The 26,266-nt window shown below is 39.9% G+C and overlaps 2 protein-coding genes across 6 annotated transcripts in view; one reads left to right on the forward strand and one right to left on the reverse strand.

Annotated features, from left to right (window-relative positions):
• Positions 1-23,916, reverse strand: part of SGTB (small glutamine rich tetratricopeptide repeat co-chaperone beta) — a 37,429-nt gene extending 13,513 nt beyond the window's left edge. The window contains exons 1-5 of one of the 2 annotated variants that reach the window (XM_081317503.1): positions 23,789-23,916; positions 16,863-16,984; positions 4,052-4,155; positions 3,020-3,089; positions 1,773-1,872 (exon numbers count right to left, since the gene is read on the reverse strand). In XM_081317503.1, coding sequence (XP_081173629.1) covers positions 1,773-1,872; positions 3,020-3,089; positions 4,052-4,155; positions 16,863-16,962 — 374 coding nt within the window. In that variant the 5' untranslated portion in view covers positions 16,963-16,984; positions 23,789-23,916. Of the gene's footprint in view, positions 1-1,772; positions 1,873-3,019; positions 3,090-4,051; positions 4,470-16,862; positions 16,985-23,788 lie in introns of those variants that run through there. The other variant, XM_081317502.1, reaches the window with a different exon arrangement.
• A 121-nt stretch (positions 23,917-24,037) lies between these two features.
• Positions 24,038-26,266, forward strand: part of NLN (neurolysin) — a 43,422-nt gene continuing 41,193 nt past the window's right edge. For 3 of the 4 annotated variants that reach the window (XM_081321729.1, XM_081321728.1, XM_081321730.1), the window contains exon 1: positions 24,038-24,199. In XM_081321729.1, coding sequence (XP_081177855.1) covers positions 24,159-24,199 — 41 coding nt within the window. In that variant the 5' untranslated portion in view covers positions 24,038-24,158. Of the gene's footprint in view, positions 24,200-25,457; positions 25,580-26,266 lie in introns of those variants that run through there. The other variant, XM_081321732.1, reaches the window with a different exon arrangement.

Raw genomic sequence — 26,266 nt, forward strand, 5'->3', positions numbered from 1 at the left:
AACATTTTTGGAAAGAGGTGACCCTGAATCCGGTACAAAGAGAGAAACAAAGAAACAGGAAGAAATGGCAGTAGAAGGAGCAGTCAATCCAAGAGAAGAGGAAGAAATTAAAAACACATATACAGAAGAAGGAGCAAGACCAAGAGATCAGAGACAGATAAGATCGACTAAAAGATTAAGACCTAGATATAATGGAAAGAGATGGAAGACAGTGGGATTTTGTCAATGAATATAAATGGACTAAATTCTCCTTCCAAAAGGAGAAAAATCTTTACACGATTACAAAAATTAAAAATGGATATAATTTGTCTTCAAGAAACACATATTAAGAGACAACATTACAAGTTGTTAGAACAACCGAAAATTGGTAAACTTCACTTTGCATTAGCACTTCACAAGAAAGCTTTATACATTAAAGAAACGATGAACCCAAACAAATCTACACGGATGAAGAGGGGAGAATATTAATGGTGGAAATAATGATGGATCAAAAACAGATACTGATGGTAGCAATATATGCACCAAATGATAAACAAGAACAATTTTACCAAAAGCTATATAAAAATATTAGATTTAAAGTGTGCAGAAATGGATAGATTGACTTTGAAGATAAAAGAGAAAGAAAATTCAGTGTACTTTAGAACATGGGATAATTTCTATCAATGGCTAGAAAAACAAGTTAGAGAGAAAGGAATGTGATATGTAATTTTGAATATATATTAGCAAGAAGGCTATTGAGTGATTAATTAACATATTGTTTATGATAATTAACTATTATCTATTATTGTTTGTTAAACACATGAACCCAGACATTATGCTGTTCGCTAAATATTGAGAATGTTATTTGGAAAAACCCCAACCCTAGCCCTAAACCAAATCCCAACCCCAACCCTGACCCCACCTTATTCCTAACCCTATAAAACTAATAAAATCTATACAAAAAACCCACTACTCTAGAATTTGTTTATTAATAAACAAATCTCCAGGCCTGGGAGAAGAACCAGGTTTTTAAATACTTCTACAACATCAGAAGGCTATTCCCAGAGGACAGTGCTGTGTCAGAGAAGGCACAATTCCTAGGTCCTGACAGATGGTATGGTTGAACGCAATGTTTCTCAAATTCAATAATTTTAACGTGTGGAAGTCTAGAATTCCTCTGCCAGCATAGTGGTTACAGAATTCTGGAAGCTGAAGTCTACACATCTTAAAATTGCTGAAGTTGAGAAACATTGATTTAAATGGATACAACCTGAAACAATCACCTCTGCCTGATCTTACCAGACAGACAGAAACCATGCAAGAGAGTTGGGTCCTCAAATAGCAATAACAATATCATTGTTGCATCATGTTGCTAACTCTTCAATGTCTCCTTAACTCAAACATATCATTTCCTGGGATCATGTACTTACTATGCAAGGACAGGAAAAGAAACAGCTTCTTACAAGAATACACACATGCCGTCCAAAGTATTTGTCCTGCTTCAGAACTGAAGAGCTGCACATTCCTAATACTAAGACTTGCCCATCTAACTCTACTAAAGTTTTTTTCAAAAGAAGTTCCATTGATCTCTACTGGGCCTTAAATTTCAAATAAGAAGATGGTTGATGACTGAGCCTAATTAAGGAAGGACAATAAATACAGCAGTGAAATGTAATGACCAAAACAAAAACAAAAGTTTGGCATAGCATTCTGCCGAAGAGTGGTAATATAGACCGAGAGAAGTATAAATATAATTCAGAAATAAATATTCACATGCTTTATATGAACTTCACCTGTTGCAGTAATAGACCGCATTATTTGGATCTAATTCTATAGCCCTGGTGTAACAATCCACAGCAGCTGCATAATTGTCTTCTTTCATGTGATTATTACCTAAAATAAATCATCATAATAAAATGGTCATGAATAATTTAAATGATGAAATGCTGTTTTGAACAATAGGAGTGCTATAAAATAAACCCCATAAAAAACAACTTGGTTACCCTTCAAAAATATTTTTTGGAAACAAATTATTTTGAGCAATGTTATACAAACTGGGACTATTAATACTTCTCTCCTGTAATTTTGTTTGACACAAGGTGGCACATTCCTTGAAAAACTGGCTCAAATTAGTGATCCATTACAGTTCAACAGCTAGAGTATCATAGCTGAAATGAAAACGTTTATGTCCAGATGCCATGTCATGAATGATGGCAATTTTGGATGTCCTTTAACTTAAGTTGGTAATAATAATTACCTTAGAACACAGGAAAAACAATAATAGATTTAACCCATAGAACAATAACAGATTTAAATTATAGTTATAGAACTATAAAGAATAGTTTACAGTGGAACCAATTACCAATAATCTCAGAAATGGACTGTGTTTGAATGAAGCACCAGCCAGAAGATGGATAGCCATCTGTCAAAAATGCTTTAATTTGAGCAGGGAGTTGCTAATTGGAGTAGCAACAAAAATAGCTACTGCTTGCATTCTAATAAACCACTTATGAGATTGTATTCTTTTGTATGGGAGTCACTGAATATACAGTATATTATGATCTGAAAAGAAATAAATCATGTTACTAAAACGAAGCTGACAATGATAGAAGATGCAAATAAAGGCCTGATTCATGAAACAAGAAACTCTAAGGAATTTTAGCTTAATACAACATGCTATAAACCACAGGCTGCAAACCACAAAGTTTTAAATTAGTCTATACACTAGACCAAAATTAAAGCCATACTATGCTAATGTGATATATGATTTAAATGTAATATAACTTTCCAGTCCTAAATCCGAATTAGCATTTAAACTGATTTGCTGTACATTTTACGTTCTTGTGTTTTTTTATTCTTCCACAGCAGCCAGGAGACATTATACTTTAAACAGCTGTTCATTCCATACAACATCATCTATTAAATACTGTCTGAGCATCTGTAATTCATTCATGCACTTATCTCTCATCATGACCAACAAATAAACTACATTATCAATGGCAGAAAGGATTCTTTTTTCAATTTCTTTTCAGTTTCCTACCTTCATCCTTGAGCTGATCAGCTTTTTCAAGGTCCTCTGGCAAAGAATCTGAGAGAGGCAGAATCTCATTCTATGGTATTTTAGAGAAAGAGAAATATTATTTTCTATATCCCTTTATTTAGGGTCATTTATATCACTGATCTTAAACAAGCCACGAGGGGCCTATTCTGCAATAAATATCAGTAATGTAATATCAGGAAGAAATCAATGTTGTAAAGTAATTTTATTTTAGTGCACAGTATGTCAGAGCAGAGACACTATCCAAAATAGTAATCTGGGAGTACTCAAGTCTGCTCTTTCATTCTTGAGTTCCATTTACTATATTAATTTTGAACACAAGCACTAGGATAAGCAATGCACCGATCTATGCTGGATTTCACCATATTCAGTCAGCTCTGAGTCCATTTCTTACTTCTATATGTAAAGGAAGTGGATCTGATTGCCTTCTTTTGAAACATTTCTCATTCTCTTTATATATATTCAGATCTGAACGCAGGAAATATGCCAATTAAACCTAGTTTAAATATTAATCAGCAGTGTGTAACTAAGATATCTGATCTCAGAAAGTTTGTATCAAGGTATACAAAACTAAATTATAAACATTTATTTTCTGATTGGTATATCTAATAAAATGTACGTTTCTAATTAAGCTATTCTATTTACAACTGTACAATTATCATTTTTTGAACAAATCAGGATCTCAAATACATTTCAAACCATATTTTTAAATTGTGACATGTTGTCAATAATAGTCTGTCAATAATCTGTCAATAGTTCTTGATCTATATGAAAACAAAATTTATCAGAAATTGCAAAAAAAAGGATGAAGATAAAATCTATAAGCTGAATAAAAATCTTTGGGCCAAGCTAACAAAAGTATCATAACATTTCATAAATATCACCTATAAGAAAGACATTCTTACAATTCTTTGGTAGCAAACTGGACTTAGAATTATCTATATAAAAGTGTACTCTATTAAATGTTTGAATCTCTATATAGATACAATAACACAAAAATTAATTTATTTGTACCTTATGACAGGAATCTGCAAATATTTCTATCAAACGTGAAGGTACTGCAAGACGGGTATCCTCTAGATTAATTTTGAAGACTGTCTCCAAACACTGAATTGCCACTAGAGAGAAATAAATTATTTTTAAAAATAACGTGATGTTTATCATTATGTACAATGTAAATATCATACCATAATTGTTATCTGATCTTAAACCCAAAAACCAATAACCTGGGTTTCTGATTCCAATAACCTGAAGGGAATTTAACTTCCATAATGCACAGCTATCAAATAACATCCGATGACCATAAACTGGAATAAGATTGGAATGTAGGATGGATGGAGCCCCTTGTTAGCTATATTTTTTCTTCATGTTTTTATGCAATTAGTTCCCATCTTGTCCTGTTTTCTGCTGTGTTGTTGTTGTTGTTGTTATACCTGTTTAGAGTCAGTTTGGAGATTGTTGTTGTTAGCTGCGAAGTCGTGTCCGACCCATCGCGACCCTATGGACAACATTCCTCCAGGCCTTCCTGTCCTCTACCATCTTCTGGAGTCCATTTAAGCTCACGCCTACTGCTTCAGTGACTCCATCCAGCCACCTCATTCTCTGTCGTCCCCTTCTTCTATTGCCCTCGATCTTTCCCAGCATTAGGCTCTTCTCCAGTGAGTCCTTCCTTCTCATTAGGTGGCCAAAGTACTTGAGTTTTAGCTTCAGGATCTGGCCTTCTAAAGAGCAGTCAGGATTGATCTCCTCTAGGACTGACCGGTTTGATCGCCTTGCGGTCCAAGGGACTCGCAGGAGTCTTCTCCAGCACCACAGTTCAAAGGCCTCAATTCTTTGGCGCTCAGCCTTTCTTATGGTCCAACTTTCACTGCCATACGTTGCAACTGGGAAGACCATAGCCTTGACTATACGCACTTTTGTTGACAGGGTGATGTCTCTGCTTTTTAGTGTGCTGTCTAGATTTGCCATGGCTTTCCTCCCCAGGAGCAAGCGTCTTTTAATTTCTTGGCTACAGTCCCCATCTGCAGTGATCTTGGAGCCCAGGAAAATAAAATCTGTCACTACCTCCATTTCTTCCCCATCTATTTGCCAGGAATTGAGAGGGCCAGATGCCATGATCTTGGTTTTCTTAATGTTAAGTTTCAACCCAAGTTTTGCACTCTCCTTCTTCACCTGCAACAAGAGGCTCTTTAGTTCTTCTTCACTTTCTGCCATTAGAGTGGTATCATCTGCGTATCTTAGGTTGTTGATATTTCTTCCGGCAATCTTAATTCCAACTTTTGATTCATCTAGCCCTGCCTTTCTCATGATGTGCTCTGCATATAAGTTAAATAGGCAGGGTGACAGTATACAGCCTTGCCGGACTCCTTTCCCAATTTTGAACCAATCAGTGGTTCCGTGTCCAGTTCTCACTGTTGCTTCTTGACCCGCATATAGGTTTCTCAAGAGACAAATAAGATGGTCTGGTACTCCCATCTCTTTAAGAACTTGCCACAGTTTGTTATGATCCACACAATCAAAGGCTTTAGCATAGTCAATGAAGCAGAAGTAGATGTTTTTCTGGAACTCCCTAGCTTTCTCCATGATCCAGCGTATGTTGGCAATTTGATCTCTAGTTCCTCTGCCTCTTCGAAATCCTGCCTGCACTTCTGGTAGTTCTCGATCCACATACTGCTGAAGTCTAGCTTGTAGGATTTTAAGCATGACTTTACTAGCATGAGAAATGAGTGCAATGGTGCGATAGTTTGAACATTCTTTGGCACTGCCTTTCTTTGGAATTGGAATGTAAACTGATCTTTTCCAATCCTGTGGCCATTGTTGAGTTTTCCAAATTTGCTGGCAAATTGAGTGTAGCACTTTTACTGCATTGTCTTTTAAGATTTTGAATAGCTCAGCTGGAATACTGTCACTTCCACTAGCTTTGTTGTTGCTCAGCTTTTCTAAGGCCCACTTCACTTCACATTCTAGGATGTCTGGCTCGAGGTCAGTGACCACCTCATTGTGATTATCAGGGACGTTAAGCTCATTCTTGTATAGTTCTTCTGTGTAATTTTGCCACCTCTTCTTAATCTCTCCTGCCTCTGTTAGGTCCCTGCCATTTTGGTCCTTTATCATGCCCATTTTTGCATTAAACGTTCCCTTCATTTCTCCAATTTTCTTGAAAAGATCTCTGGTCCTCCCTATTCTATTATTTTCTTCTATTTCTTTGCACTGTTCATTTAAGAAGGCATTCTTATCTCTTCTAGCTATTCTCTGGAATTCTGCATTCAATTGGGTGTATCTTTCTTTTTCTCCCTTGCCTTTCGCTTCCCTCCTTTCCTCAGCTATTTGCAAAGCTTCCTCAGACAGCCATTTTGCTTTCTTGCATTTCTTTTTCTTTGGGATGGTTTTGGTTGCTACCTGTTGTACAATGTCGCGAACCTCTGTCCATAGTTCTTCAGGCACTCTGTCTATCAGATCTAATTCCTTAAATCTATTTGTCACCTCTACTGTATATTCAACAGGGATATGATTTAATTCATACCTGAGTGGCCTAGTGCTTTTCCCTACTTTCTTCAGTTTAAGCCTAAACTTTGCAAGGAGAAGCTCATGGTCTGAGCCACAGTCAGCTCCTGGTCTTGTTTTTACTGACTGTATAGAGCTTCTCCATCTTTGGCTGCAGAGCATATAGTCAATCTGATTTCTGTGTTGACCATCTGGTGATGTCCATGTGTAGAGCCGTCTCTTGGGTTGTTGGAAAAGAGTGTTTGCTATGACCATTGTATTCTCTTGACAGAATTCTATCAGCCTGTGCCCTGCTTCATTTTGCACTCCAAGGCCAAACTTGCCTGTTATTCCAGTTATCTTTTGGCTTCCTACTTTAGCATTCCAATCCCCCATGATGATAAGAACATCATTTTTTGGTGTTAGTTCTATAAGGTGCTGTAGTGCTTCATAGAACTGGTCAATTTCATCCTCTTCAGCACTGGTGGTTGGGGCATAGACCTGGACTACTGTGATATTGAATGGTTTGCCTTGGATTCGAACTGAGATCATTCTGTCATTTTGAGGATTGTATCCCAGTATTGCTTTTCCTACTCTTTTATTGACTATGAAGGCTACTCCATTTCTTCTGAAGGATTCTTGCCCACAGTAGTATACCTGATGGTCATCTGAATTAAATTCACCCATTCCTGTCCATTTTAGTTCGCTGATACCTAAGATGCCAATGTTCAGTCTTGTCATCTCTTGTTTGACCACGTCCAGTTTTCCTTGATTCATGGATCTTACATTCCAGGTTCCTATGGAGAAAAAATCTTTACAGCATCGGACTTTCCTTTCACCACCAGACACATCCACAGCTGAGCGTCCTTTCGGCTTTGGCCCAGTCGCTTCATTCTTTCTGGCGCTACTAGTACTAGCCCTCTGCTCTTCCCCAGTAGCATATTGGACACCTTCCGACCTGAGGGGCTCATCTTCCAGCGTCATATCGTTTTGCCTTTTGGTACTGTCCATAGGGTTTTCATGGCAAAGATACTGGAGTGGTTTGCCATTTCCTTCTCCAGTGGATCACGTTTTGTCAGAACTCTCTGCTATGACCTGTCCGTCTTGGGTGGCCCTGCACGGCATAGCTCATAGCTTCATTGAATTACGCAAGCCCCTTCGCCACGACAAGGCAGTAATCCATGAAGGGGCAGTTTGGAGATAGGCAGTACCTAAATTAAGTTCAGAAAGATATGAATCTGCAAGAAATCCAAGAAGAGTGTCGGACAATAAATCTAGGCCAACAATGAGAAAAAAAGTTAATAAAGCATCGCCCTTAACCTGCCAATATGGTCTTTGTTAATTTTCACACACACTCAAAATTGTTGAGATTCATACTGTAAATATAGTATACAGTATTTACAGTAGAAATCTCAAACATTGCTTTATGCAGTTGTGTATGATGATCTGACATTTGCTAGTTTTTGTGTTCCTTTAAATGGAATTTATATCTTCATGTTCAGTTACTGCTGATTGAACAAAGTTATTCCAACAAACAATAACTTTCATATTCTTTTAGTCAAGTGTTAATGAAACATTTTATAATTCCACAATATGTCTCTCAGAAGCCTACAGTGTATGATATATTCTGATGATGAAAATGGATTTCTGCCATCCTTAGGGGATCAAATATTTTTTTTGAATTTTTCTTGTAAGTTTGTAAATCATATTTAAGTTGAGCTTCTCCGGATGTTTTCCACTTCAATCTGTAACCATCTCAACATAAGAAAGCAACAACTTTATTTCTTTGCCTCTGAAGATGCCAGCCATAGTTGCCATAGTAAGGATACCAAAAAATTGGACTGTGGCCTATTAGACCAGAAGCTCATCACCATTTGACTGATCATGAAAGCCTGAATCAGTATATAAATGCTGTATCTTTCTTGTGACATTAATATGATGCTAACTCAACAATGTTTTCATGCTTACTGGACATTTCAGAAAAAAGCTGATACCTTCATTATGCTGAATGGATAAAATGATAGACTCTTACAGCTATGTTATGAGATTCTATTACTATTGTTTTATTTTGGACAAATATTTGTATTTTTTTAAAAAAATGTGTATCTTTAATAAAATTTAAACATGTTGTTAAACATCCTGGAAATCTGAAACAATTTATGTAGAATTTTATTTATTTATACCACTGTTCCAATGGAAAATAGCTTCATTCCACATTTAGAGTTAGACTGATAATCTGCTTATGAACCGGTTTTCAACTGTTATAACGACTGATCAATATTAGCCTGTGCAGTGAAGATTTAATACTATATTTAAAAGCTAAACTTTGAAAACTTATCTTCCCTATCTTTTTTCCTTTTTTTTATTTTTTCGATAGTAACATTATTGATTAAGACTTATTATTGAATGAAGATTTTAACTGTGATTAAATAAAACGTGCTAACTTTACAATTCTATATTAATGTTAAATTTTGGGAAAGAAAACTTTTAAGTCTAGAATTAGTTTCAAGACTAACCCACTTTATAAAATTCTATAAATTTGTGTTACTTTATAGAAATTGCTAACTAAGCAAACAATTATCTTTATATTTCTTGGATGATTCCTGACTTCCAGACTCAACATGGAACTAATCATATTTTTAACAACCTATGATATATGCAAAATATATATAATCTCTTACCAGAAAGCTCAACAGAAAAACAAATAAATCACAATATGGCAAGAGAACACTCATCCACATATACATAGTCTCCATTTACAATGCTGCACCAAACTACTGCAAACACTAGGAATTGTTGTGTTTTAAAATCTGCATTAGGCAACTCTAAATTTTCATATCCGTATATACTTGAGTATAAGCCGACTCGAGTATAAGCCGAGACCCCTAATTTCACCCCAAAAAACTGGAAAAAGTTATTGACTCGAGTATAAGCCGAGGCTGGGATCCGCCGTTCTGCAAGCCTCCGCCGCCGGCAGAGGCTCGATCCGCCGTTCTGCAAGCCTCCGCTGCCGGCAGAGGCTCGATCCGCCGTTCTGCAAGCCTCCGCCGCCCCATTCTCTCAATGGGAGGCTTGCTTCGGCTGCTTTTCTTTTGGCAGAGCCATCCATACTGGAGGTGGATGGGGGCAGGGCTGGTGCACGTTTTGCCTCTCTCGACGGGTGGAGAAAAGGGGGCAGCGGGAGCCTCTGGGTGCCCAAGCCACGTCGGAGGGTCTCCAACCTGTGTGTGTGTGTGTGTGTGTGTGTGTGGCGGGGGGGGGGGAAATCAAATTGGATCTTTTTATTGATGTATCATACTTTTATTCGGTATTAGGTTTTTATGGATCACCCGGGGTCCCTCTGCGACTTACGGGCGGAATATCTAACTTCAGAGCCGTCCTCTCCGGCTGCGGTGGCCTGGGGGAGGGCAGCGCGGGGCTCTAGGCGGTACTCAAGATAGTTGGGGGGGATCCAACCTGCCGCGGGGGGTGGGAGTGGGACTTTAGTCACGGACGGCGAGAGGAACCTTCGGAAGGGGAAGCGGGAACGAAGAGAAGATGAGGGTGGAGCAATCGGGGAGCCGGTAACTCAAGTTCCCCGAGTGGCTTTCAGCACTGGAGAAAATGCAAAATCGCTCGAGACCAAACTCGAAGGAATCAGCTGCCGGTGGGAGCGAGGCGATCCGTGCGGTCCCGTGACAGCCAGTCGGGCAAGCAACGCGAAGAACGGCAGGGCTTTATTTTTGCACCGTGGAGCTCCCCCTCCCCCTCCTCCCAAACTCCCTCTCTCTCCCCCTTCCCCCCACTTCCCAGAGCTGAATACAGGGTATTAACCGGCGGCGGAGGCTTGCAGAACGGCGGATCGAGCCTCTGCCGCCGGCGGAGGCTGGATCCACGCTCCGCAAGCCTCTGCCGCCGGCGGAGGCTGGATCCGCGCTCCGCAAGCCTCTGCCTCCGGCGGAGGCTGGATCCGCGCTCCGCAAGCCTCTGCCGCCGGTGGAGGCTGGATCCGCGCTCCGCAAGCCTCTGCCGCCGGCGGAGGCTGGATCCGCGCTCCGCAAAAAAACAAAAAAAAAAGAACTTTCCGAGGACTTGCGTGCGGCCGAGGCTTCGGTGCTTCCGGGATCGCGCGCACCTCCCCAAACCTCCCCAAACTTCGGCAGGTCTCTGGACGGCGGCGGCTTGGGAGAGGTGCGCGCAATCCCGGAAGCACCGAAGCCTCGGCCGCGCGCAAGTCCTCGGTAAGTTCTTTTTTTTTGTTCCCTGGAGTATAAGCCGAAGTGGATTTTTCAGCCCAAAAAGTGGGCTGAAAAATTCGGCTTATACTCAAGTATATACGGTATATGCATAAGAGATGTAAAAAAATAAATCCAAAAGGAAGTTTCAGTAATCCATCCTAATCTACATTGCCAAGTAGATTATTTACTCCCTGTTGCACCCTGTCTTCTTAAATGGTCACTAATTCTTCCTCTTCTACATGAAGTACCGTATTTTCCGGCGTATAAGACGACTGGGCGTATAAGACGACCCCCTACATTTCCTGTTAAATTATAGGGTTTGGGCTATACTCGCCGTATAAGACTACCCCTCTTCCAACGCACACCAAATAAAAATTAAAAAACATCAGATTTGATTTTAATATGGTAATTTTAATTCAAATGCTTATGACATGCAGGTGCTTAGTAGGAAAACTGTCACTTATAAACATAAGGCTGTTTGTCATCAAACATGTAAACATAAAACAGTGCAAGTGGATTAAACTATAATAATAATAATAATAATAATAATAATAATAATAAGAATAAGAAGAAGAAGAAGAAGAAGAAGAAGAAGAAGAAGAAGAAGAAGAAGAAGAAGAAGAAGAAGAAGAAGAAGTTGGAGGGGACCTTGGAGGTCATCTAGTCCAACCCCCTGCTAAGGCAGGAAACCCTATACCATTTCAGACAAATGGCTGTCCAGTCTCTTCTTAAAAACTTCCAGTGTTGAAGCATTTACCACTTCTGGAGGCAGGTTGTTCCACTGGTTAATTGTTCTAACTGTCAGGAAGTTTCTCCTTAGTTCTAGGTTGCTTCTCTCCTTGACTAGTTTCCATCCATTGCTTCTTGTCCTGCTTTCAGGTGCTTTGGAGAATAGCTTGGCTCCCTCTTCTTTGTGGCAGCCCCTGAGATATTGGATCCCTGCTATCATGTCTCCCCTCACCCTTCTCTTCGTTAAACTACACATACCCAATTCCAGCAACCGTTCCCTATTTTCCTAATTCACTTTTTCACTTTTCCTAATTCACTCTAAAGCTTTCCCTGCACAGAGCCTTAAGTAAAACCAGCTGCCTGCAATTAGTGCAGGTTCGCATCCCACCAGGCTCAAGGTTGACTCAGCTTTCCATCCTTCCAAGGTAGGTAAAATGAGGACCCAGATTGTTGGGGGCAATAAGCTGACTTTGTAATAATGCTGCTTGGGGGGGTGAAAGCCCTAATAAACAGGCATATACACAGAATGAAGGCTATTGCTAAGCACATTGATTTGTGCTTTAAATTGTAAGCCACCCTGAGTCTTCGGAGAAGGGCAGGATATAAATGGGATTTTTAAAAAAAGACCAAATGGGAGATCCGCTCCAGGTTTTCCAGCCAGCCCGTCCAGTTCCTGAGTCAAATGTGTCCTTAGAGCTAAGCCGCTGCTCTGGCTGCTGCCTTCCCCACCTGCCTTTCAAGTTGGGATATACTACAGCTGCTCTTCAACTTTAGAAGGAAAGACGCCCAGACCCCAGCCTGTAAAAAATCACAGACTGCAGCTTCTTCTCCAATTGGTCCCGCTTTGCCTGCGCAGACTAAATGGGAGATCCGCTCCAGGTTTTCCAGCCAGCCCTGTCCCTAAATTTTCAGCACCCGGCAAAATTTCACTGCTATACAATATTCCCCATGTTCTCCTTGATAGTGATTTATTTGGCAGATCTGTTTATCTCTTTCCTACCTCATTTCTGTGGAGTGTTCCTAGGGAATTAATTCCTACCTTTCCAGTTAACATATTCTACTCACCTAGTAAATTGCTACTAAGGTGTTTGTCCTCTCCTAAATAAATTAAATGTTATCAGAAAGTCATCAGAAGAGAAGCAGAAGGAAGGAAGGAAGGAAGGAAGGAAGGAAGGAAGGAAGGAAGGAAGGAAGGAAGGAAGGAAGGAAGGAAGGAAGGAAGGAAGGAAGGAAGATAGTGCAAAGAAGCTTTGTGTTTATTTATACAGAAATTCCATAATTTTAATTAAACTTTCTCCTGAGTAAGGGAATTGATTTCCTTTGGATTAACACTGGATTTCCACATTTCACTAAGCCATAGGTTTAACTACAGTTTTAAAGAATAAGCTATATTTAGCTGGGCTCATACTTTATGCTAAACTTAAATCAAAGAAACCACAATGAGGCTTAGCATATGTAAATCCAGATTATAGTAGTTTTAGTCTAAACTGATTTTGGGATATATTGCAGGAAACTACAGTAGTTTCAATTACTACATTGGAGTTATGTTTACAAATAAAAATTAAACAGAAAGTGAGGTTACATGATTTCTGTAAGATATTCAGTAAGTCTCTAAGTTATGATAATGGCTTAGAATTTTAATTCTCTTAATCACTAAAGAGTGAAATATTTTTATCATTTGATTTGAAGCAAGTGTTTTATAATACCTTTTAAAATTATTTTAAGAATATATCAAAATACTTTCCTAATTAAATATGTTTCTTAAAAAATATCAACATTTTATTGATATATAGAAAATCTCAAAATATTTCAAAGTACACTCATTACTTCAACCAACAATACCTCTAAATGTAATTTTATTTGAATATTCTAAAATTAGATTCAGTTATCTAGATTTAAGAGTAAACAAAATTTGTTCAGACATAAGCTTCACAATCTCAATCATATGCCTACATTCCCAAATACCTACAGCCTGGCCGGCAAGAATAACTTAACATATGGTAGGAAAAATATATTTAACAAATCAGCACAATTGTTAGCCTACAGCTAGCAGCATCATGATCATGCTGTCCATATATTCACCAGTTCATCTTGACACAAAAAAACTCTTAATGATTAAAATTGTTTTATAATTAAATGAGCATAATTTCATTAAAATGGATGCTATAATAATCTTGCAATCTCTGCTAAGCAGGAGATGGTAGCATCCAGCTGGTTTCAAAAAATAAGCAGGGTTGAGAAAGTACTTATTGCAGCATTGTAGGACTACAGACTAGTTTCTCTGTGGTAAGATGGGCAGCCAGTAAATTTTATAAATAAATAATTTGGGAAGTGGGGGGGGGGAAGCTCTGAAGAAGATAAAGGCAAAATATTTCATTATTACCATCAAGAAAACTACATGGATGTTTCTATGTAATTATTATAATTCCTTGGGACATGGAATTAAAAAACAACTAATAGATAAACCTTTTATCATCACAAAGTATCTTCATACTGGTGGTTAATTCTGGAACCTACTATCAAGATGCATTCAAAGGGCAATCATATTAAGATTGGTCTAACATACAGCAGAAAATAATGTATCTTTCCTTTTATTAAATAGAAAGCTAAACATTACCAGTTACTAAATAAAGCCTACTTATGAAATTTACTCTAAGTTTGTGAATTCTTGCCTGCCACCATAATTCTCCATGTGAACTGGGTGCACATTCTAGAATACCAAACATTCCTCTATGTCTATGACTATGCACTGAAAGAGAAAACTGACGGTGTTGAAAAATGTTTCTAATTCTCTTCTACTTTTTTATTTTTTATTATTTATTTATTAATTCAGTTTATATACCGCCCTACTCCCAAAGGACTCAGGGCGGTTTACATGGCAAAATTTAAAAACAATACAATATAAAATTAAAATTAAATTAAATTAAGTCTAGCCGCAAAAATTAAAATCACAATTTAAAAACATTAAACCCCTCAGTCCAGACCAGATAGCTCAAAGAGCCAGGTTTTTAGGTCCTGGTGAAATGAATGAAGGTCGGGGGCAGCCCGGAGTTCCGTTGGCAGTTGAGTCCATAGGGCAGGCGCGCCCACAGAGAATGCCCTCCCCCTGGGGATCGCCCGTCGGCAATCCTTGACCAGTGGTACCCTGAAGAGGCCCTCCCTGTGGGAGCGCACAGGACGATGGGAAATTGACGCTGGCAGCAGGTGCTCCCTTAGATAATCCGGGCCCATGCCATTTAGGGCTTTATAGGTCATCACCAGCACCTTGAATCTCACCCGGAGGGCAACTGGAAGCCAATGCAGCTCGCGGAGAAGAGGTGTTACATGGGAGTATCGGGAGACTCCCATCACAACTCGCGCGACTGCATTCTGCACCAGCTGAAGCCTCCGAGTGGTCCTCAGGGGCAGCCCCATGTAAAGAGCATTGCAGTAGTCTAGCCAGGAGGTCACGAGCGCATGGGTGACTGTGCGTAGGGCATCTCAGTCCAGATAGGGCCGCAACTGGCGCACCAGGTGAACCTGGGCAAAAGTCCCCTGGCCACGGCTCCTATATGATCTTCCAAACTGAGCCGTGAATCCAGGAGGACGCCCAAGTTGCGGGCCCTATCAACAGGGGGTAACACCTCACCCCCCATAGTTAACGATGGAAAAGATTGGTTAGTCTGAGATGCCGGTATGCACAGCCACTCAGTCTTGGCAGGATTGAGACGAAGCCTGTTTCTCCCCATCCAAACCCGGACCACCTCCAGGCAATGGGACATCACGTCAAGGGCATCACTGGGTTGGTTCGGGGTGGAAAGAAAAAGCTGGGAATCATCAGCATATTGATGATACCCCACCCCGAAACCACGAATGAGCTCACCCAGCGGCTTCATATAGATGTTGAACAAGAGGGGAGAGAGGACCGACCCCTGAGGAACTCCACAAACGAGAGGCCTCGGGGCGGACCTCTGCCCTCCCGTCAACACCGACTGCGAGCGGCCCAGGAGGTAGGAGAACCACTGTAAAACAGTGCCCCCCACTCCCAGCCCCCTGAGACGCCGCAGTAGGATACCATGGTCAATGGTATCAAAAGCCGCTGAGAGGTCTAATAGGACTAGGACAGAGGAACAACCCCTGTCCCGAGCCCGCCAGACGTCATTCACCAGCGCAACCAATGCCGTCTCCGTGCTGTACCCGGTCCTGAAGCCCGATTGGTATGGGTCCAGATAATCAGTTTCCTCCAGGAACAGAGGAAGCTGAAGTGCCACCACGCTCTCAACCACCTTCGCAAGAAAGCGAAGGTTGGAGACCGGACGATAGTTGTTCAAAATAGCCGGGTCCAGGGCAGGCTTCTTGAGGAGGGGCCTCAAGGCGGCAGGGAAGGTACCCTTCCTCAAAGAAGCAGTTATTACTGCCTGGAACCAGCCTCGTGTCTCCTCCCAGGCTGCATATACCAGCCAGGAGGGGCACGGGTCCAATAAACACGTGGTGGAACTCAGTATCCTCATGATCCTGTCCACCTCTTCTGGAGTCACAGGATCGAATTCACTCCAGGTAACATTCTCTTGACCGCTCGATTCCTCCCTGTCAGTCTCTGCCCAGTCAGAATCCAAACCGGCTCGAATCTGAGCGATTTTGTCCGTCAGATGATAGCTAAACTCCTCGGCTCGCCCCTGCAAGGGCTCCTCCTTCACCTCCTGATTGAGGGAGCGAGTCACCCTAAACAGGGCGGCCGGGCGATTATCTGCGGACGCGATGAGGGCAGCGAAGTAATTAGACTTCGCTGTCCTCATCGCCACGAGATAAGACCTCGTAAAGGTTCTTAACTGCAACCGGTCAGACTCAGACCGGCTGGATCTCCAACAGCTCTCTAGACCTCGTCTCCGACGCTTCATCTCCCGGAGCTCTACAGAAAACCATGGAGCCCACCGGGATCTGCGCCGGGTCAGAGGTCGCAAGGGTACAACACGGTCAAGCGCCTCGGTGGCAGCCCTTTCCCAGGCATCCACCAAGGCGTCGGCCGGGCTGTGAGCGAGGGGGATAGGTATAGACCCAAGCACCGTCTGGAACCGTTCCGGATCCATTAGGTGCCTGGGGCGGAACCACCTGGTCGGTTGCGCAGCCCAGCAGCGGGGGGTGGCATAGTGGAAGACCAACCGCAGGAGGTGATGATCGGACTATGACAGGGGGACAATAGTTGGCGAGCCCCCTCCCAGATCATCAAACCACTGCCCAGATAAGAAAACTAGGTCGAGAGTGTGTCCTCCCCCATGAGTCAGACCCTGAATGACCGAGGTAAAGGGACTCTAAAGATCGTCAGTTTTAAAATATGCTTATGAAATACAATCAATAAAGCATTCACTTCTTAACAGCAATATTTCATTTAAATACCAACTTGCCCCATCTCAACACACCTTCCAAGCTTTCTTGTTCATCGGATGTGAAAGTATCCATCTGACTCTGTTCTCTCAGGAAATGGATGATAGCATAAACAAGGTGTTTCACTGAAGACATTCTCAAATTTAGCGCAGCTTTCCTAAATCATAAAAACAGACAATCAAAACACTGTTAATGAAGTTAACATGTCCATTTCTTCTATTGCACTGAAGAAATGGACAAATGAGGAGTTGTATTTTGAATTAGATTTTTATCTGAGAATCTTTCTTAAGGAAAACCTTTCAGTCACTTTTAAACATCATGGCTCAGTTCTTCGAAAAGGACAAGAAGGACAAGAATTTTTTAAATATTATTTTACTCCTATTAACCTATTAATAGAATAGAAAGAATAATTCAAAGAAAAATGTAATTAAAGATATTGTTTAAATCACCAATTTGATTAACAAACTTTATTTCCCATTTCTTTATCTTCAACAGTTAGAATAAGAAATGGAGTCTAAAGCAAATAGTCTTCTTTCGTCCTGGGATTCTGTTTATAAGTTAACAAACTGCTAGAAGTTTCATAACATTCTCTTAATCCACAGATGGATCTGCCCTTTGACATTCCTGCCATCTGGGTGCTGAAGTAGCTAGATCTGTGCATAAATTGATTTGCTCCTAAAATGGGAAAAAATAATTTTAGCTCAAAGTTGTATCACACTTACAATGTAAAAGCAGGTAAGTAATTGATTGTACCTACTTTTTGTGTGCAACTTGGGCAGAGACAGTGAACCATGAACACTGCAATATTTTCTCTTTGACAATGTTGTAGTAAGTGCATTACAGCACCCTTAGTAAAGGTCCACTGATAGTTTGGGTAAGTGAGTTAGATGGAGAGCCAGCCTTTCTGATTTTTTTTTTGGTATCAATCAAAAGCTGGACAATCTGTTTAAATTATACTGCAACTCAATTCCAAATAATGATTGGGCAATGAATTATTTTGCCTAAGATCAGCATTACATAAAATGGTCTCAAAAAGACTATGTGAAAGTAGTATCTGCTTAAGAGACTTCTTAAAGCAGATTGAAAGGACTCATTTAAAACACAATAGAGAAGCCCAAATAGGCTAATTAATAAATTTAAGCCACTAATTAAATATTCCTAAGCTTTGTTTCTATTCTAATCAGCCTTGTTTCTAGCTTGAGCCACATCTGAACCACATTTGGGAGTACCAAAAATAAACCTGAGAAATCTAGATTGAAGTGATCTCAGTAGGCTAGAAAATTAGATTACAGTTACCTCAAACAGTTATTGTACTAAGCCTTTGTCAGCAAAGTTTAATAGTTCCAGATAAATATCTATTTCCTTATGAATAATAATACTGTAAAATTGCTGTGGTAGTTCTTTGAGCCAAATCAATAACATAACCAGCATCAAAGCCTCATCTAGCATGTGACGTGAATTAAACCCAAGATATATAAATATTGAACATGTTCTGTCTGGTAACCATTAATGACTGACTAACATTTTGTGGTTTTTTTAATAAACCATCAAATGCTTTTTAGGGTAAAGCTGGACCAAAGCAATGATAGCTCTTTTATGACCAGTATATGTTTAGAATGACAGCATCATCTACAATTGGAGATGTCGATTCCCCAGTTAGAGAGCCAAAATAGCTATATATTTTGATGAGGGAATTAATACACACATTAAATAAAATGGGAGCTAGAACACAACCCTAGTGAAAATCCATAAATATCAAATTGATTTTTAAAAAAAGCTCAATTGTATTATACACCCAAACTAACTTATAGAAAAGTAAGGTGTTTGTCAGTTGATGTGTTGTTGGATTTAGACAAATTACAAGAAATGGCACCACTTCGAAGTCAACTATATAGTAGTAAACTGTAGGCTTAGGACTAAGTTGTTATGAAATGTGTGGATGACCTTGGGGAACGAAGGAAAGAGATGCTACTTAGGAAATAGTCAGACAAGAAAGACAGGAGCCCTCAGTGGCTGAACAATCAGAGAAAGAAACTTAGGAAGGACCCATCCTAATGGATGAAGCAGTTGAAAGTGGCAGCAGGAGGTTCGTACTTCTAGGCTTGCAAAATTCTGTTAACATGGCCTTACAAAAAAGTAGAATTAATTCATCCACTTTGATCATGTTTCCCGTCTGATTTACCTGGGAGAGATGACAAACTGCAGCAGACATCACACCGATGACACAAATACTCAGATATGCCACAAATGGCTGACCATTTGCATGTGGCTAAGCATTGTGAGAATAACTCCAATGCCCTTCAAAACTATTCAGATTGGTAGCAATCACCCATACAATGAATTCCACAGGTAAATTACACACTGTATGAAAAATTGCTTCCTTTTCTCTGTTTAAAATTTTCTACCAGCCTCACTGGATGGTCCCAATGTTTTGAGAGTAAGAGAAAAGCTCTTCCCTGTCTTCTTTCTCCAAACCTGTTTTATTTTATATTCATCAGCCATGTCCTACTGTGTTAAAATTTGGGGTAAGGGTGTTAAATCTTTTACATAAGCAATGATGCTCTTCACTAAAGCAGTAGAGTACAATCTAATGCTAATGATTCAAATATCAAAGTAGCATTAAGATAAAAAGCCATTTTGAGATGGTCTTCCGGTTTATGTATCTTGGGAAATCGTAAAAGGCTGGCTTATAAGAGAAGCAAAAGTTCCCCAATCTATATATTCTAATGTTTCTTTTATTATGATTGTCAAACTTCTTGTCAGGTATGGCAATAAAATTTGACTTGCCAGACATTAAATCCATAATCAGGAATTTGCTTCTGCTCACTGGCACACTACAGTTTTGTATAATTGTTTTATTGCAGACAAGAGAAATCATGTATACCTAAAAGATCTACTTAATGCAGAAGGATCAGGCATTAAATGCAATATATGTTTGTTTCAAAATTTAAATCATATTTTTTCCTCCCAATTTTTTAATAAAAGGACATTGGGCTGTTCTCTTCCCAGCCTTGAGATTGGCAAACATCGGTTCAATGTTTATTCAACAAGACTGACAAAGCCTGAGAATTCCTGTTTTACTCATCGGCTTCAGCCCTCACACTAATCTGTGTCACTCTTTGATAATATTAAATATTCTATTAATTAAAAAATTAAATGTTATTTCATAACTTCCAGTATCTCAGGGGTTACCACAAAGAAGAGGGAGTCAAGCTATTTTCCAAAGCACCTGAAGGCAGGACAAGAAGCAATGGATGGAAACTAATCAAAGAGAGAAGCAACCTAGAACTAAGAAATTTCTTGACAGTTAAAACAATTAATCAATGGAACAACCTGCCTCCAGAAGTTGTGAATGCTCCAACACTGGAAGTATTTAAGAAGAGACTGGACAACCATTTGTCTGAAATGGTATAGTGATTCCTGCCTGAGCAGAGGGTTGGACTAGAAGACCTCCAAGGTGCCTTCCAACTCTATTATTGTTGTTGTTGTTGTTATTTTGTTACTTTATTCCTATATTCTACCATATCCTTTCTTCTCTGTTGCTTTAAAAATATTGTGGTTGTCAGTTATCCTTTAAAGAATGCTAATTTCCAGCCTACATTATACCACTATCTATCAAGTTCTTTTCAATTTCTAATGTAGTACAAAAGTCTGAGGGGTTATCTTTTTTTTACTTTTAAAAGTCAATTAATACATTAATATCCATCCTGGATTATTATTTTTTTATTCCTTCCTGATCCTAGCTTCCTGTCTTACATTGGCACCAAACTTGTCTGTTTGAATTTCTGATTATATATATATAACCCAAACCAGGGTTGGGCACACTTGAGGCATGCATGATTTGATTTGCTTTTTACTAAAATTCACAAATTCATCAAGCATTACCTGTTGTAAAATGCATATACCTAAGATGAAAAGTGTCAGATCTCAAAGAATTTAAGCACAAAAAAATGTATTTTGAGTACTAGGACTCAAAATCCACTCTTGGTTCTTCCAAGCTTTCTTCCTGCAATCTCATCATTTGGGAAACACAATTATCATAACATTAGCTGTAAGCAATCTACTGCCAATCACTCAGAATTAAATATATCTGGATCCATCTTATGCTGAGGCAGACCTAAGTGGTTCCTTCCAATGAATCATAACAAAACCAATACACATGAATGGTGCACTGTAATGCAGAACAGCAGAGAGAGAGATAATTTGAGTGATCTGCTGGTTGTACTGTCATTGTTTTATTTTGTGAGTAGTCTTTTCTTTGTGCCACTTGCTTGTTTCTAGGTCTGATTTCCTCCTTCCCCAATTTCTTTCCCTTATTCTAAAATATAGAAACCGTTTATGATTTCTTTATCTCTGCCATACTTAGAATGCTATTAGATGTCTTAATCCAAAGTGGACAGGATTTCTTTTCAAAAGATTGTTTCTCACAGTTTAGCTTCTGGTTCACAATTCAATTCCTCTGCCAAATTAACCCAGTTCATCTCTACATTCTAGTCAGGCTTCAGGTTCATTGCATACTGGCAATGGGCAGAAAGGGAAAAAGGAATTAAATCTACAACAGGAAACTTGCCAGTTTCAAACATACAAGCTGCCAATGTGTGGATAATATCAATCTAGGATAAACTCCTTAGCTTTATGTACTTGTGACACAAATCCTGCCTCTTATTTTTCTCTATCCAAGATGTATCTTTGCATATATCCAGTTCTACCATTGGCAGTCATACAAAGTTTTCAGTTCCCTCAAATATCAATCATCATCCTTCCTCTTCCCTCCCCATCCTTCCTCTCCCCTTCCCATGCTTCCTCCTTATGCTGCAATTATCTCCCTGAATACATTGTCTTGTTTCCTTCCAAACCCATTTTCTTTGACATTTTGGGCCCAATAATCTAGGTCTAGGAAATTTAAGGCTGCAATCCTAAAATGTTTACTTGAGAGTAAACCCTACTAAATTCAACAGCTACACTTCTGACTAGAAATTCACAAAATAAACATAATCATCAAAAAGATTTTCTTTTTGCTTCTGCTTGGGTTCTCCATTATCTCCAAGTCCCACTTTATATACACAATGATTTGTTGAACAACAACTCAGTGGCAATTTTTCCATGAACTCAGACAAAAAACTCATCATACTGCATGAGTCTAGCAAATGTGATTTATTGAATATCCCACAAACCACAACCGACAGTGTGAAACAGAGTACAGTAATCTTGCTGGAAGAAAATTTTATGTAGCTTCTTGACCAAATCCCCGTTTGTCTTCCCTTAGGCATAAAAGCTGGCTGGATGACTTTCGGCCAATCACTCTCAGCTCAATTCACCTGACAAAGTTGTTATGGTAGGGAAAATAGTAGGAGGAAGAAGTATTGTGTATATTCACTGCCTTAAGTTATTTATAAAAATAGTAAAGGCAGGATATAAAGTTAGTAACTATTCCCATTTGCACATTATACAGAAAGCCATAACAGTAAATACATAGCTAAGAACCATTTAGCATTTTGTGATGTCAAATGCTAAGTAATTTGCTGTATGGCATACAATATAGCACTTAAATATTTGTGCACTATAATCTGTACAATCTAAATGTTTAATAAACTTTAAAACTAAAACCATGCCCTTGCCAGCCCTACTACTGAACCAAAAGCAAATTCTATTACAATGGATGAACTATACTTCTCCAAATAGGTTTCTGTCTCCTTATTCTTTGTAATTGTGATTGCAAATTCAGAATTGGCTTCAGTGTCATCTAAACTGAATTATGTGGTTTAATTTTAACAATGTACTTAGAAAAAACAAAAAAATTCTGAAGATATCCCAAAGAAGGCAAGATGACATCTTATTTATACTAACAAAAATGACACAAACTATAAACTCTCATCATTTCCACAATGAAGTCATGGTGCATTATTTACCACCCCTTTATGAGCACCCATGAAAATGTATTACTTTCCATTTGACTTATAAGCAGTCCAACTTTTCATAAAACATCAATTTATAATGAAATCTAGAACATTGTGACCTCACTGCCAACTTGTGATTAGTGCCACATGCTGAGTCAGAGCTTAATTTACATTCAACATCTCCTGTGCCTATTAGAATTATATACAACTTAAAGAAAGTATTTTAGCCCAACTCCCAAGGTTCTCAATTTTCTTATGACATTTTTTTCACATTTTATGCTGAAAAATAAGTTTTACACATCTTGAAATTATTGCTGAAAAGACTACAAGGGTTTTTGTGGTGAAGCAGTGATTGGAGATTTGCAAGAAGGGAAATGCAAGTGTGGCTATATCAGCATATTTTTTCTTTAACAGGGGCATAGCCCACTGGAGGCAGAAGCTGTGGCCACATAATGATATTTAAAGCATGTTTTGTCCGAATGATGGTACAACCCATTCGAAGATACAGCGTGATTCAACCCCAGCGATATGCTTTATGGGGTTATATAACTGGACAATCTGATCTTTGAAATGTCACACCTTGGGACCCACACTAGGCAATCAGCGGCAGATGGGCATCTTTAATGGTCCGAGCACGTAAAATGAGAGCGATCGTTATTTTTTTTTACACGGAAAACACCAGCCAGGCAGCACTCCAAAACAAATGCTGGCCCAAACAGCATCCGCTCGTCCATCTTTCACATCCTATCCCATGAATCCTCAAACGCAACCAGACGCGGGCTCCAGCATCCCTGAGTCCTCTCAAGGATGCTGGAGAGGGAAAGATGACGGCCGGGCGGGGCGGCGGGGAAGCAGGCAAGCCAGGTGCTTTGCCTTGACGGTGGCCAGTCACTAGAGATGGCTCTCGCACAAACAAACCCCGGAGCCAGATGCGGGTTCCACTCAGCGTTTATAGGTAAAGGCGGCGGCGGCGGCTTCTTGCAGCGCCACGGCCAGGGCTCCTATTCTGCCGCACAGCGGACAGCAACCGTCCGCGCCCAGGGAAGCCAGCGGCAGTCGCTTACCGTGACAACAGGAGAGAAGGTAATGGCTGGTCAGACGGGCGGGCTGCTTGCTTTCCTTCGTCGACTCGCGCGGGGCGTCCGGGCGCAGCAAACTTCTCCCTGCCTCTGGCTCGCGGGCTCCCGTGGCGTTCTCGGAAGCGGGAGGGAGGGCAACGTGAGCAGCGCGCGCGAGAGTCTGTAGAGGGCGCGCGACGCCGAGGCTCAGATGGGCGGAAGTGACTCTGCCGCTCCTTCCCCGGAGTCGCCGGCCAGGCTTCTTGGCTGCACGTGGGGGGGAAGCCGCCGTGGCGATTGCGAAGGCTCGTGGGGAGCGGCTGGCTGTCTTCGGGCCGGTCGGAACGCGGTTGTCCGTTCTCCTTTTCCTCGCTCTATGCTGTCCTTGGCCATTTCTGCGGGCCGAAGCTTGAGCAGGTATTCTGTGCAAGACACACCCGTTTCACCAGCACGGAATTTGTCGCCCAGATAAAGATTCAGGTGGGATCGCACAAAGTGGCCCTCCGACGCCTGCAGTGTGAGATCATCTGCATCTTCCCTTGATTCCCTAAAGCAGCAGCTTGCGTTAGCAAAAGGAGAGGCGTTAAAAATGGCTAGGCCGGACTGTGGTAGCTTTGTATGAAACAGTTTTGTAAATCCCTCTCTGCGTGAAATGTCGCCTATTGCCAAGAAGGTGAACAGGCTTGTCGCCTTTTAAACACTGTTCGACACCTGGATTTCCTCCTGTCAATTAATTCGGGGGGATGGGGCAATCCCCAAGCCATAATAATGATCAATGGTGTTAATCCACAGCAAGAATTATAACTTGTCTTTTTTATTCCCTGTGAATATATTGATTAGTTTTCTGATGGGTACTGTGTTGTCAACAGAACTTGGATGTTGCTATTAATATGCAAAAAAAGCTTTGATTTTCTAGAAAATGAAAGAATTATGCAGACAATATTCTGCAGCTTCATAATGTTGGATGTGTCATCTCTTGTGACATTAGGCAGTAAACATTACAACAGATATTCAATTAATTTAAGAAACCCAGTACTTGTTTCTGTTGCAATAAATTTTTATTAAATATTTTATTAAATCCATGCCTCTCAAATCAATGTGTATTGCATTGCAGTTGGAAGATTGGAGTTGCATGGCATCTAAAGTAATTCAAACTAAAATTGTTTTTTAAGCTAGAATAATTTATTTTATAATACAGTTTTGATCATCAAGATTCAGATCAGTGACAAAAAATAAAATAGCCAATAGTAATTGATAAGGTCATTTAAAAAGCTTTTTTCTGAACTAAAGATATTTGGCTGTTTCAAGAAGTGATTTTTCACAGCTAAAATAGTCACAAGAATAAGTTATCTATTGATAATTATAAGTGGTATATTATTAAGGCAATGGTAAAGGTAAAAAAGATTAAATAATTGGTATATATACCCCAGCTGTTTTTCTGTGTGCATATAAATTTAATGTTTTAAATTTTAATTGAAATGAAGGTACTTGTTTTGGATATAGGTTGGATACCTCAATACAATAAGCCAGATTCAAACTTAATATTCTGTCTTATTTAGGATGGGAAACCAACCAAAATCCTATTTTATTTCAAGAATCCATGGGCATGCTGATAAAAAGTAAAATAAATATCTCAAATTGATTTTTGCTGGAAATCTGCTGTCTTCGTGCACACATTCATGTAATTTCTTGACCATAATATAAGTAGTTTGCTATATTTATTTATTTATTTATTTATTTATTTGTTTTTATAAACCACCCTTCTCCCGAGGGACTCGGGGCGGTGTACAGAGTAAGGTAGGTATACAGATTGAAACAATACTGAAAAACAATAGTCAAAACAAACTGGGACCCCAATTAGAGCTATCAGGCCAGGCCGGACTGCTGGAACAGGTAAGTTTTTAAGTCGCGCCGGAAGGTGCGGAGGTCGGGGGCCATCCGGATTTCAGTTGGCAAGCAGTTCCAGAGGGCTGGCGCACCCACTGAGAATGCCCTCCCCCTGGGGGCCACCAGCCGACATTCCTTGAGTGGTGGCACCCTGAGGAGGCCCTCTCTGTGGGAGCGCACAGGACAGTGGGGTGTTGACATTGGCAGAAGGTGCTCCCGTAGGTAGTCCGGACCCATGCCAGAGTTAGTTATGCTGCTCAGAGTTAGTTTACCGGTGTCTTCTTCAGGACTGTAACTGTTTGCTTTCCATATTTGATGCTTATATTTGTACATTATTTAACCTATACGTAGAATATACATTGAGGAAGGCTGTATTGGAAAATGGTAGTAACATCAAATAACCTGTGCTATGGTCATAATACTATTCTGTTGAAAAGGCACAGGATTTGCACACTCTAGTAATAAAAGTCAAGGAGCATGGTGAAAATTTTATATTTTATTTATTACATTTTTAAATGTGTATGTGTGTGTGTATGTATGTATGTATGTATGTATGTACGTATATAGACAAGAAACAATGGTTGGAAACTGATCAAA

This window comes from Vipera berus (assembly GCF_964194415.1).
Source record: "Vipera berus genome assembly, chromosome: 2".
Lineage (NCBI taxonomy): Eukaryota > Metazoa > Chordata > Lepidosauria > Squamata > Viperidae > Vipera > Vipera berus.